The 14,226-nt window shown below is 43.8% G+C and overlaps 1 protein-coding gene across 4 annotated transcripts in view; it reads right to left on the bottom strand.

The window, feature by feature from the left end:
• The window catches only part of tle2a (TLE family member 2, transcriptional corepressor a), a 37,023-nt gene extending 24,568 nt beyond the window's left edge, over positions 1-12,455 (bottom strand). For 2 of the 4 annotated variants that reach the window (XM_072661219.1, XM_072661217.1), the window contains exons 1-2: positions 11,730-12,455; positions 173-339 (exon numbers count right to left, since the gene is read on the bottom strand). In XM_072661219.1, coding sequence (XP_072517320.1) covers positions 173-339; positions 11,730-11,753 — 191 coding nt within the window. In that variant the 5' untranslated portion in view covers positions 11,754-12,455. Of the gene's footprint in view, positions 1-172; positions 340-11,729 lie in introns of those variants that run through there. The other 2 variants (XM_072661218.1, XM_072661220.1) reach the window with 2 other exon arrangements.
• Positions 12,456-14,226: the final 1,771 nt, after the last annotated feature.

Here is a 14,226-nt window from a genome sequence, read left to right on the forward strand (position 1 = left end):
AGGTTCCACTGGCGCAACACCTTCACGAAACACCAGACCAACCGCCCCCAAAGCTTCCTGTAGTGTAACAATGCAACAAGCAGCCTTTCCCCCATAATTGGCTTGATGACTAATTGGTGCAGCTTCATCATCAGTGCGTCATGTGAAGGAAGGAGAGGGAACTGCGTCATACCTGTGGTACTGAGTCTGCAGGAACTGGAACTCCTCTTTGATGCGGTCTAGCGTCTCAGGGTAGGTGAGCTTCAGAGCTTGGGCACTCCCAGAAGCTGCAGCTGCTGCTGCCGCCGCTGCCGCTGCTGCAGCCGAGGCTGAGGACCCAGGGGGTGGTTGGAGAGGTGCCTGTGGGAAAAATACAACTGAAGTCAGTCTGGTGTCAGAGAGAGCTTGCCAAACATGACAAATTCCTGGAGTTCCCCTTTCCTTCCCTTTCCTTCCATCAACACACCTGATTTAACTAGCTGGCCAATTTACGAACCCCTAAAACAAACCCTGCTGGGATTTCTGAATGTGCAGTTGGTTAGAAACAGCCTTTAGAACCAAGACGGGCACCAAAAAAGTGGCTTGTGGATTGAAGGTAAACAGTCTCCATCCCTCTGTAGATACACTACATGTCCAAATGTCTGTGGACAGCTACTTAAGCAAACCAAGTTGCACCAATTGCTGATACACAGCTCATCTAGTCCCTGTAGAGAAGTACTGCCAATAGAATAGGATTATCTGGAGCAGATATGCATACACATATTGGCACCCTGCCAGTAGAGCTGTGGAATCAGTTGAATTGCAACCCTACTCGGCTTTGGTCTGGAGTAAATATAACTACACCCGTAGACTAACTAAGTACTAAGTTTGGCTAATTTTAACCAACATCTAAAACAGGACAAGGCCTGGGCAAATGTCCACCAACAAGGAAAGGCTGGGGCACTCCTGGTGAACCCTTTTCTAAGCTTATCTCCGGAACCTTAGTAGGCCATCCTGTGTGCAATTAAACAATGGCAAAGGCAGCCTGGAACGGCTTCGTTAAGCAGAGACTTCATTTGCAAAAGCACAGTGTGCATTTGTGTGTATACACATACATACACTGTGCACAAGACTGAAGGACATAGACGAAAGACAAGCTCCCCACCAAGAGCAGTAATGATGGAGGAGGAGGGGGGGTGTTCTGTTCTGACACAGGCACCATTGTTAGAGGATAAAGCATTAGAGACAGATGTGTGTGTGTGTGTGTGTGTGTGTGTGTGTGCGCGCACATGCATGTATGTACGTGAGAGTGTGTATGCATGCATCCAAGAAGAATGGGGGGGCAGGGGGTGGGGGGGGGGGGGTGTAGGGAAACCAAAGCCTCTGCTTGAATTAAGAAATTTGCCTAAAAATTAAGCATGGATTAGAAGGGCTGGGGGGGGGGGGGCAAGAAAGGAGACCCCATGAGGGATCCATTCCCACCAGGCTGCCTGATCCCTGCCAGCGACAGCAATTAGGACCCCAGCCTCAGGGTAATGCAGACAGACAGGCAGACAAAAGCCCCTCTGCATTACTGTAAGGCCCGTCCGTCTGTCTGTCTCACTGCGTCTCTGTTAACAGAGGCCCTTTTGCCCTCCTGAACACTGCTGGGGGGTGTTTTTGTTCGCACGAGATGTTTCTTCTTTTAATGAGCCGAAGAGGAGAGGAACTCTCCAGAGGACGTGATTGAGCGCAAAGCGGACGATCGATAGTCACGAACGTCACAGAATTCGGCAATGCATGCTTCAAATGTTGGCAAAACTACAGCAGAACTCATTCTACGCTACTGTCAATCACTCATACAGGGTTTGTGGCCCAACACATTAGGCCACAAACAAACACCTACACTTACAAAAGCAGACTCCCCATTAACAATGCTGTGTAGTCCATGATGAGGCCTAATCCCTGTTTGGGAAGCCAGCCCCAAAAGTGATCAGCCGTATTCAGTGTTCCTAATACTGTAGGACACCCATCTACAAACACGGATGGATTCAAGCCTAAAGAGAACATGGGTGCTAGCATTTAGCCCCAACATACCTAGTCATTATTCTAGATAACAATGCCAATGGTGTTAGAACACACCTCTCTCGCGCGCTCTCCTTCTCCTAGCCAGTAGGGAATCAATAGCCGACCTCCATCCATCCATCTCTACTTCCACACCCACTCTCTATCCATGCACATCCATACTCTCACTACACCTCTCACACATTCATCATTTCTCTCTCTCTCTCCACCCATCTTAACCATTTCCTATCCCTTTCTCTTCCTCCTTCCTTCCATCTCTAGCCATCTCCCGGTCTCTCTCTATGCCTCAATTTCTCACTCTCCATCTCTCTCTCTCCCAAGTCCTCCAATTCATCTTTCCCCCTCAATCTCTACTTCAACTTTCATCCTCTTGCTCCATCTCTCCCTTCATCTATCTCAATCATCTCTTTCTCCTCATCTCCATCCATTTATCTCTACCTTTCTCCATCCCTCTCCTCCAGCTCTCTCACTCATCCATTTCCATCCCTCCTCCGGTCTTGTCTATCCATCTCTTCCTCCCTAGCCACCCTTTTCAGCATTCTCCCTTCATCTCTCCCTTCTACATCCATCCTTTTGCTCTACTCCATCTCTGCTTTTCTCTGTCCATTTCTCTCTCCCTGGCCATCCCTTTCGCTCCATCCCCTTTTCTTTATATAACCATCTTTCTATGCCTCCACCTCCCTCTAGCCAGCTTTATACAGTGAGACAGACATCAATTATAGATATATCTAAAATATAGACATATACTGAATATACAGCTCAACAAACCACAGAGCAATATTTCAAACTTCCTGTGTTGTAGTTATGATACTCCTGATACTTAAACTACTGATACTTTTCAATAAAGGCTATCTCGCTCAGGAATGCTGAACCAGGTAGATTTAGTTTAACACTTTCTAAATATGATTATGTATCGGCATTGAAAGACACGTACATTAAAAAATAGACGGTGAATCCCTATAAACAAGCTTATTTGAGAATATTAACGCCTCAACGTGGTTTAAGGAAGTGTGAGATGATTTCTAAGCAATACTGAAAATATAAGACATTAGATTAATTGTCATTAATAACAATAATCTCAAATGACCGCTGACCTCTCTGCTAAAAAAACAAAAACACTTAGCTTTAACAGACGTGCACATACAGAATACAGATAGGAAAAATCTGAGGCTCGTCTTAAGAAGAGTTTTGAGGCGTTCTTTAGAATGGGGGGTTTTGGGGAGCAGTGATTTGGGGGAGGTGTCGGACACGGGGCCTTGTTGGGGGTGGAGCCCCTCGGCTGAGGCTCAGGAGAGGGATGATGCATTGTTAGAGTCCATAACGAGCTTCTCTCTGCAACCCTGCAATTCAATCTGCCATCCAGATGCCTGGGCTCACACAGCTTCGGCCTAGCAGGGTGTGCACACACATATGCGCACACACACCCCAATTACTCCTCCCAGCCTAAAGAAAGGAGCCAGAGGAACAAGAGGAGGAAGGCCATTTGAGAGAGAGAGAGAGAGAGAGAGACAGACACAGAGAGAAAAATGGCAAAGGAGGATGAGAGGGAGAGGGAGAGAGAGAGAGAGAGAGAGAGAGAGGAAAGGAGGAAGGATGACACTTGGCTCTGTTCCCTTCTTCCTCTTTATCTCCACCACCCCCCCTCCCCCTCCTCCTCTAATATTTACCTATTGTGTGCCTTCGCACACAGGTGCATAGAGACTTCCGGAAAAGGTCTGGGGGCCTTTCAATGAAAGGCTGGAGCGCGGAGTGCCAGTTAATAGCCCTGAACTTCCTAAGATACAGTGTTTGTTGGTCAGCACTGAGAACGGGGCTGCAAATAGCACTTATTAATATATATCAGTAAAGCTACAGACTGCAATTAGATCAACTGTCCAATCAAATTTAAGGTCATTTGACAACGTTTGGGGGGGGGGGGGTCAAAAGGCCATAACAGTACACAAAACGAGGATAGAAAGGTTTACATTAATTACAGTTCTTCATGTAAAATAACATTAAATTAATTTATATTTACTACATTCTGTTAAAGCCCTGTAAAATTCTCTCTTTAAAGGGAAGGTATACATGGCCTCTGTGCCCAAGGCCTTTCCAAGGGTCTAAAAAGTGGTTCTCTCATTGGGTAAGGGTAACTTTCCACAGGGCTATGAAAGGACCTCACAGGCCATAATCAAGCCTGGAAGACCCACTTAGAGATTAATATCACATTAAGACCATCCTTTTATGTCTCTTGCACTGGAGATTTGGGGCCTTCCTTAAGGGCACCTCAGTCACGCCGGTCCCAAGACCGCTTCAGTAACCATTAGGCCACAGCTGCCCCACAACAATTACACATTGTATTTTTGCATAGGTCATTTCACCCCAACGCTTCACCGTGTCTGAGCTGCCATGGGCATCACGTGAACAGATCATTACATAACTGGACAAACTCATGTCATCAACCACTGACCAACTCCCTGAACAAATCACAGCCGTCTGACCTAAACTAACCGCTTTGGACCCCTCCGCTTAAGTTCCTGTTTAAGGATCAGTTACATGACTAGCACATTTTCAGTGAATGGTAATTGCTCGATCAATAATTAGCAAAAACTATGATGATACTAGTCAGCAACAAGCAGTCAGCAAAAAAATGTCTGTTTCTCAGTCACTTCATGGGTTCAGCTGCAGGATGGCCCTCTCAGCTGAGCCCATTAAACCTCCCCACCTGCAGTGTGTAGCCGGGTCAGCGTAGAAAGCACTGGGAAGCCGCCCTAGGGCAGCGATGACTTAAAAGCAGGGTTAAATCCAGCAGCACAGATCTTTAAATGGAAATGCGGCCCAAAATAGGCGTTACTTTATCCCTCATTACATCACCGTACATTCTGACCTCGCAATGTGGTCGAGTGCGGCTGCTAACAGGAGGTACTGGCACTCCAAGTATTCCTTAAACGGTTTTCACCTGCAACCTGTAAGGCTCACGTAGAGCCATTAATGAAAATAGGTTGTCAGGTAAGAGCTAATCAATTTGTGTCACCAGTGTCTGAATCGAAAATCTGAAAATTGATGAATATCAATAATGAATCAACCACAGCAATAAACCAATAAAGTGACTCAATATCTCATGCTTTAGTCCTTTAGTGTGTAACTAACTAGTAACTTAGTCAGAGGGTCTGTTTACACCTGCCATTGACATGCATTTTGTATCCAGATAGTATGTGGCTGTACTTTGATCGGATTCTGTTTACACTGGTTATTAAAATGGCTCCCCAGTGTGTCCAGATTACATCCGATTTGAGTGATCAGATCGTAATCTGATCACAATGCTTTTTGGAGTGTTTGCACTTGGCTTATCATGCGGACAAGAAAGCAGAACGTGATCCGATCATCAGGTGTGAACGGGCATAAACACACACTCTGGAGAAAGAGTACGTTCTTTGTAAGATTTTCTTATAGAGGTTATAAGTCGCTATATTGCATCAGACAGCAGAGTTGAACCTGTGTCGTTACAGTTTCTTCGTTGTTTAGTCCAAAGTGATAAATACAGAAAGACTACGCAGCCAGCTAAAGGCTACCACACACTAAAACTAGAGCACAGCTGCAATTGTTGCCCAAATTCAGTCTTAAGAATGAAAGAGCCTTACCCCACATGGTCACCTCATACAATCCATTAAATCCACTTGAAGAGCTCCCAAACAGCAATGGGCCGGTTTCTCTAACAGGGATTATACCTAGATGTGGACTACGTTCTCCTTTCAATGGATCGTTTACATTCAAACTGCTGTGTAGTGCAGAACTAGACTGGGTCCTTAAGCTTTAATCTTTGATGTCTGCCCATCTTAAAACACTAAGGAGGACACCTTTCTCAGTCCAACTGTCAGGCCATGTCATCTACTATGGCTCTGAGGGCTGGATTGAATAAAGTTCAATAAAAAGCAATGATGGTTGGGTGGTAGAACAGTAAAACAGGATACTGAAGTATTTGAAAATCTTTGACTGCATCTCAAAATGAGGTCAGTATTTCTAAATTACACCATGTCTGGTGTGTCAGATATCTGTCCTGTTTCCATCTAGTTCAGAATAAGCTCATTCTTCCATGTGCCTTTAAGAGCGACAAGATGGGGTCTTGTGGGAGATTACTGATTGATATATATATAAAAAATAATAATAATAATAATAATAAAAAAAATTAAAAAAAAATTCACTGCGGTTGCGAGTTTAAGGGAAAGGAAGCAAACCTGGATGAATCAGTCTACTAAATGTGCCTTAAAACAGTGAAAACACTCCTAAGACCATTCACTCGACTCTGAGCTCTCAGGTATGAGGCCTTATCTTCTAAACTTGTGTGATCAGAGCCTCTGTTAGCAGAATGGAACACAGTCTGTGCTGTGGCGTTTAGCCTGATAGCTAACTTACCTAGGCCTAGACAGCCGGCTACGTGTCTACACATCTCAGTTTTTATCCTTAACACTTGCGTCAGTAGCTCAGCAGTTAGCCAACAGAGGAGCTGCTCTAGGCTGTCTGATACTTTGTGTATCTGTAGCTCAGCTAGCTATGCAAAGGCTTAGCATGTGGGCTACAGTAAAACCCACAGTAAAAATGTGAAATTCAGCTTTCTGTCCTTGCAACAGCAGTCGCAGGCCATTATCATCTAAATGTTTAGAAGCGGGCTTTCAGTCAAGCTTTCAAGTCAGACTTGAGTTTGTTCTGCACAGCGTTCACTCACTTGGTCACCCTGCGAGCAAACTGAACTTAACACCGCCACTCCCCCGCCTCTCTGGTAGCATCCAGTGGGTGTTAGATTCTAGCATTAAGGTTTTATTATATATACATGGACTACCAGGGAATTTAAGAGTACAGTTCTTTCCGAGCAGTTTATTTACACCACAGGCCATGCTAAGGGCCTCTCAAATAATGCTGTCTTACCATTTAACAGACACTGAAAAGGAACAAGAGCATTCACATACACACACACACATACACCCCTTACCTCAAAACTGCTGTTCTTATCTCTACAGGGCTCCAAACCACAGCTCCTTTCACTCTGTCTAAGGCCTGACTGGGCGAAGTGTGGCCCTGTATGTACACACCCTGTGACATGCCATAAAGCTTGGGAGCTTCTGTGGCTGGCCATGCTGACCACCATTCTCAAATTTGTCAACATGTTTGCCTAAACTTCAGTCAAGAGGTTTCTGTTCTTTGTTTTTCCAGCACATAAACTACTGGAGATAAATGACTGACGCATCGGTCACTAACTAGAAGCTTTCAGAGAAATCACAGGACCAGAAGGGTTCCTTTATTTGTACTGATCATACATGATGATATGGGGGGGGGGGGTGTTGGGTAGAGGTGATGGTGCATAAGCCTAATAAGAGACTTTCGCATGCAGCCACTGACATCATCTGTTACATGAACCTCTGTGGCGGCCTCCTTACCACGAGGTGCCCCGTGGAGTCAGCCTGCTAATTATAAATCACGTTTTCCTGGAAAATAAATCGTTAGCGTCAACATGTAGTCGAGCGCGGATGTGAGCAGCGTGAGGAGCGGCAACTGAAGAACATCTCCTACTTTTATCCTGAAGGTGTAACATTCATGCTACACCCAAAACCGTAAAGCCACAAGAACATACAACACGGTGTCTCACGTTAAAGCGTTTGAAGTTCAAGCCCTTATAAATCATTCAAATACTTTGTAAACAACCACCAGTTATTTGCATATTAAAGCACCACCCCAGGAAGCTGACCCAGGCGTGGCCTTATTTTATTGATCCCAGGCTCCAGCAGCTTGGAGCTCTAAGGAATGCCCCAGTAATCGCTCACTTAGACAGAAAAGGGGGGATGGTGGTGGAGGGGGGTGGTAGTAGTGGGGGGTGTGCCAGGCACCTGTTTCATTAGTGCCACACATCTTTTCTCTTCAGTCTCCGCAAGCTCGTTATGCAAATTTCCACCGCTGTCAGGATACATTAGCGATGCCGGACGGCTGGCTCGTCAGCTGTGTTAATTGCTGTAGGTGCCTTTCTTTATTAGGTAACCTCGAGACTATTTGTTTCTTCCCTTCCGGAGATGTTATGGAGCTGTGTCTTTTTCCAGAGACTAGCGTATACCTCATCTAGGCATCTTCATGAACATGGATGTCTCAGCGTATTCTATGAAAAAGTGACAGCCATGAGTAGGGTGCATGTGGACACTCGTGGGAGCTTAAAGTCAGGAGATTCAAGAGGATGCTGAAGACAATTTTCTGATTGACTCTCTGACTGAGCTGCAGAAAAATGGATTCTCAATTACAGATGCAACAGCTGCAGCTAACAATTATTTCAACCATCCAAGGTAGCGTCTGAATGCTATTTCAGTTGTCTAATTATTGGCCAATCACAACAACCCGAACATGCCAACCCAGCTAGGCTAATCAGACTATTAAACCACTTCTCACATTCTTGGCACGGTGTGGCCATCTTTTAAGGGTATATAAATAATGGTGCAACTACAACAAAACCTATACTGCCCCCTACACTTCCTGTAGTGTACTGCAATCTGTCAATATGACCAAACACATTGTGCATATCGCAGCCTAGTAGTTCCTGTTCCTATTCTTAAATAAACATTGCTTCAACTTTTTTTTTCTCACAATCAACATCACTGACTAATCAAGCTGGTTTTCAGTAGATAAAGCAGAAGTGATAACAGAAAGGAGCTGCATCCAAGTAGAAGAGCTGAAACACACTGCTCACTTCTTCCAGCTTCCCACCCTCGAGAGCTCACATGTAACCTAAATAAACAGGAATGATTTATAGTTTAGATGAGGTTTGTATCCCAGGTCCTCAACCACGTTCCAGGGGGGTTTACCCTCCTGCAGAACATAATGATAATCAGCTACATCTGATCTGGCAAAGCAAGGTCTTCAGAAGGTCCAGCATAACAGCACAAGGTGTGTTTGATCAGAGTTTCAAATACAACTCTGCAGAAGAGCAGATCTCCAAAAGCAAGGCTAGAGAAAACAGGCTTAAATGACAGCTTATGTAAATAAACACTCAGGTCACCGTTCTTGACAACGTGGTGATCCGGGATTGTTGATGTTCTGAGAAGTTGTAAGGACCACCTTAAAATCCTAAATATCCCAAATCAGACATTTCTACACCTGATTTTCTACATTCCGCTAAAGACGATATTACTCAAAACACAAAAACTAGATATACGCTTCAAGTGTGCGCACTCTCTTAATAAGCTTTATTTAATAATTAGCATCAACAGAAATCCTTAACCTCTTTGCACTTTAAGTACGTTCCATTTGCACCCTGCATTACTCCATTATGTTCTTTTTTCCCAAAGCAAAGCAAACAGCATCTATTTGAAACAGTGAAGCAGCGAGTTAATATAACCTATATATACAATTCTATGAAGACGTGAAGGAGGAAAGATTTATAATCAGTTAAAGGACTTCAGGGGCCAAGATACAAATGAATAGGACAATATAATTAACTGACACTAAACGATTCGAGTATACAAGGTCTGCGCAAAAATTATAACGTATTGATATTCACAGTAACTGCTAGAGACAGGCTACAATTAGAGGTGGCACAATGATATCGACGGGTATCAGCATCAGGACGACATCAGAGGTATTTGCTAGACTGTAAATTGGCAGGGAAAAAGAGGAAGGATGGAAGGAAGAATTCTGATCAGATCTGGCAACAAATCTCTAGATACTCACTTGACCCATCCACACATATTTTGGGGGGAAAAAGGAAAGGAGCTGCATCCAAGAAGTGCTGAAACACACTGCTCACGGTCTTTCATCAGAAGAAAATGAAGAAAATGCTCTCCGAGGTGGAGATTTTTGAAAAGTGTTGCCGTGCAGACGGGGAAAATTGAGCTATATGAAACACTGATGTCACAACATTGTGATGGCTTGTGATGAACCTCCTTATTCCCTAAACAGTGACCCACATAAGTCATAAAACTACAACATCAGATTTCCACATATACATTCATGTAAATACTGTTCTATTACAAATATATAATGCTCAACTTAGACCAAGCATCCATACTTTTGACTTGAATCGTACACTGGATAGGGAATAGTGTGTCATTTGGGACTAAACCTCTTGTGTTTTCAGGTCGCTCCTTATGAAGTACCATCTCCCCATACAGTGCTGGCATGCTCACGCAAGCATTTTCGTCTCTGTGTGGACGGAAGTATCTTCAAAAATGGAATGAGGGAAATATCTGTTTTAAAAAACATATCCGTATGTGTGTGGACGTTGCCTTAAAGTACTCCAATAAAAACAAGAGAAGAAATACTGGATCAGTCAGTCAATAATCAAGATTTTAATATCAATAAAAGATGTTAATCAGAAAAGTCGCACTGAGCCATCTCTAGCTACAGTACTAATAGCCATCAGTGTGGTTTGACTCCTTGCTCGTTTCTCTACAGGAACTAATGGATAAGTGAAGGCTGGGTGGAGACCACAGACCAACCTTCTCCAACTCTGCCCACAGCAATGTGGCTGAAGATCTGATTAGATTTGGAAAATGGAAATAATCAGTTCAGCTAAAAAAAGATATAGGAGGAGGAGGAGGAATGACCAAGAGTTCATGGAGTTACTGGAGCTCCATGTGCATTTGCCTTCACTCCAGAGGATCCGACTCCCTGGTGGAATCTCATTTACATCCCTTAGGACATGAACGATGGAGAGGGAGTAAGTGCTTAGGGAGAAAGGGTGGGGGGTTTTTTGGGGGGGGGGGGTGGGGGTTAACTATGGTGGATATCTCCTGGAGGTTCCCCGAATACACTGCTTGCATCAATAGCTTGTTCCAAAACAAAACTGGTTTTATGTATTAAAAATACAATGTAGATTCATTTTCACATCCTTCCTTCTTTATAATCTTCCTACAAGCTGTGATTACACATGGCCTTGCTTGATAAGTCGAACAGGTGATTCTGGGTGGTGAAGGATCTCTGGACCTCAGGTTTGGCCTATTGTTTTTATTGCTAAACTGATGGCAAAGGCCTGAGAAGTTTAAAACACAACAGGCCAGTAAACTATTGAATATACAGAGATGTAAAGGTCTGGTATTTCTTCCACTTGAACTATAGCACTGATATTGAAGTCACGTCACATGTTAAAAAGTAAGAACGTACAGGAATGGTCTACTTTCCAATCAAATTTACATTTATTTACAAATTTGGGGTCTACAGCTAGTGAGCTAGGTCTATTGAAATGGGATGAGGCTATAGACTTCCATTACTTGCTAGCTAGCTACATTAGCTTTGTACCAAAGCTGAGGAGGAAACTTGAGGCAACCAACATTTGGGTCAACTAAAAAATAATAATAATAATAATAATAATTTTAAAAATGTACATTGTAGTGAACTAATCTTCTTAAAAACCGAGTGCTACATCTTCTGGACTTAACCTTAGACCTCTAAACCCAGACCACCACAGCTGAACCGGCTAAGTTCAAAACAACAGCTCCCATTCTTCAGCCCAGAAAACAACTTCACAGCCAAAGGCATCGCTGAATCTGGAGAAACAGAGGTTTAACCCCAAGCCAAGGCCTGTGACTTTGGTTCCAAGGCTCTAACCCTAAAGCTAGTCCCCAGATCTAAGAGAATAGCATATCCACCTCTCCAACAGACAAAGGCTATCTCCACAAAGAGCTTTAAGAGAGGAATTCAGAGACCAGGCTGCGGTTCAAGAAAGAGGGGTTTTTTGGTCGTAAAGTGTAGCAACTTACCGAGGGTCGATTCTGAGGAAACATTGTTTGTGGGAGACGGTTTGTCGTGTTTCAGCGCTCTTCCAGTGTTGTTGTTATTGGTGGTGGCGGCGGTTTCTCAAGGCTGCTGCTGCTGCTGCTGCTGCTGCAGTAAGGAGAGAGTTTGAGCCTATTGTGGATCTCAGAAGAAGTGCATTTGGCCTCGTTTCAGTGGCAGGCTAAAGCTAGCTAGTCTCGGCTCGCCTCATTCCCACCTCAAGACTCCCTTTGTTCTGGTTTATCGCCAACCCCACAGGAAAGAAAGGGGGAAAGGCGCACAATATGTAGCTAGAAGATGCTCCCAGGCTCGGTTTCGACTCTGTCCTTCACGTCGTAACTTCGAAGAAGAGGAAAAACAGGCGCTCGACTCTCAATGGTTTCCCCCCGCCGCCCTGAATATGTTTTGCAGTAAAAAAAAAATGAAGAAGAAAGGGGGGAAAGACACAGAGAGAGGCGAGGCTAGGCTAGTTATCGAGCTCCCGAGACGGACACGACACTCAACGAAGCCGCAGCCTCTTTTGTCTCGCCCGCTGTCCCACTCCTTTCACACAGCCCTCCTTTCCCCCTCTCTCTCTCCCTTTCTCTCTCTCTCTCTCTCTCTCTCTCTCTCTCTCTCTCTCTCCCTTTCTCTATGTGCCTCGCTCTGCCTCTCCTTCTTCCTTTGCTGAACCTCCACTGCTTTTCAGTGGGACATTTCGAGTTCTTTTCTTGTGAGAAATCCCTCCCGCAGCGTGTGTGTGTGTGTGTGTGTGTGTGTGTGTGTGGAGGAGGGGGAAAGGGGGGGTGGGCTGCCAATCTAAATGCTCAATTTTTAATAGTAGAAATAATCAATAAATTAATATGAAATAAAAAATAATACTATGAATAAATGCACATTATTTCAAGATTTTTTCAAGATATTTAAAATGTAAAAATTAATAAACATTAATTCATATAATAATCCAAGCCGGTGTTTTTTTTATATTTTGCAATTTTTACACGTTCAGTCAAGACAATTTATGCCGTCTTTAAAATTTATTTTGTACAGTATCAAAATAAAAGACCTTTGTTAGTTTTTTGTTGTTTGTTTGTTTTTGTTTTTTTACGCGATTAAAAAATCTTGTTTGCTGTGTTGGTGAATTAGTCTCCAAAAACGCCTCTGTAGGTTTCTAGTCTCCCTTTGGATATATATATTTTACATGTTATAAACAGAACCTGCAGAATTTCAATAGGGAACCGGGCGCAGTGGAATTGTTCAATGATTGAATGAAATCTCCACGTGGGGTTTGACCCAGCCACAATCAACATTCGAAGGACGCAGCCAATCAGACCGCGGAACACCCACGTGGGGCGAACCTTGCCGCGACTTGATTGGCCCGCGTTGCTACTACGGCCCCCTGACACGTCAATCAAGCGCACACCAACGGCCGGGAACACATTTAACTCTTTCGCTGCACGCGGAGCAGATCGAATCCGATTGCCTTTGTGACGCAAAAAAGAACCGTTGTTTGTTTAATTGTTTAAATCTCGCGAGTTCTTCATTTTTTGCATCCTTGCTACACGATCACAGTCGCTTTGCTGGGGGCTGTTGTTTTTTTGCGGTTGCTAAGGGCTGTTTTGTCTGCTAACCCAGATTCTCATGCAGTGATATTAAGACATTTTTAGATGTCAGTAGCTGGAATTCTGGAATTCAGGAGCCCAGCTGAGTGGAAGATCCTGGAGCTTTTTTGACCTCACATAGCAGTTCTGAGAAAGACGCCTGATCTCAGATCAGATTATTATGTCTTAAGGACGGTTGCATTCACAAAGCTGAATGTAGATCGGCACTTCAGCTTCTGAGATGGTTTGTGAATTTTGTGAAGGCCCTGTTTAAATGATTATTGCAGAGCTTTGGGAAATTACAGGAGCATGAGGTATATGTATACACTGGTTAGGGTTGCCATGACACCCCAAAAATTTTTAAAGTGCCAGAGAATGTATTTGTTCCATATTTTAAGTTGTTAATCGCTGTGGCTTTTGGTTGGAGCGAAAAATGCTCAGATGCGGTTTACAAGCCTATTTACAACCCTGTTATTTTGCCTGAGAGTAAGACATGCTGATTCTACTTCTACAGTGGGTAAAAAATGGTAAAAAAAAATAAATACTGGATAGTTTTACTGGATAGCGCTGTTGTCCACTGGCCACAGAGTTCAGTTAGTCAGCTGCTGAGATTGTAGCTTGTTGGCTGGGTTAACCTTTAGTCTAGCACCCATTGCCTTGCACCTGGTTAGCCCTATTCCCTTCTCTGGTTGGTTTAGAGTGACTACATAGCCTTTTAACCATTTTTAAAAGCTCCCCTTGCTTTCACTCACCACAGCACACTTCCCTGGCTTCCCTGCTCATTCTCCAGTCAATCTCTTTTTTTAGCTCTTAGCCTTTTTAGCTGGTAAAATCAGTACCAAGTGTATTATCACAGTATTTTAGTAATTTAGTAGTATATCACAGTTCCAATACAATACAA

This window comes from Salminus brasiliensis, chromosome 17, assembly GCF_030463535.1.
Source record: "Salminus brasiliensis chromosome 17, fSalBra1.hap2, whole genome shotgun sequence".
In the NCBI taxonomy this organism is placed as follows: Eukaryota; Metazoa; Chordata; class Actinopteri; order Characiformes; family Bryconidae; genus Salminus; species Salminus brasiliensis.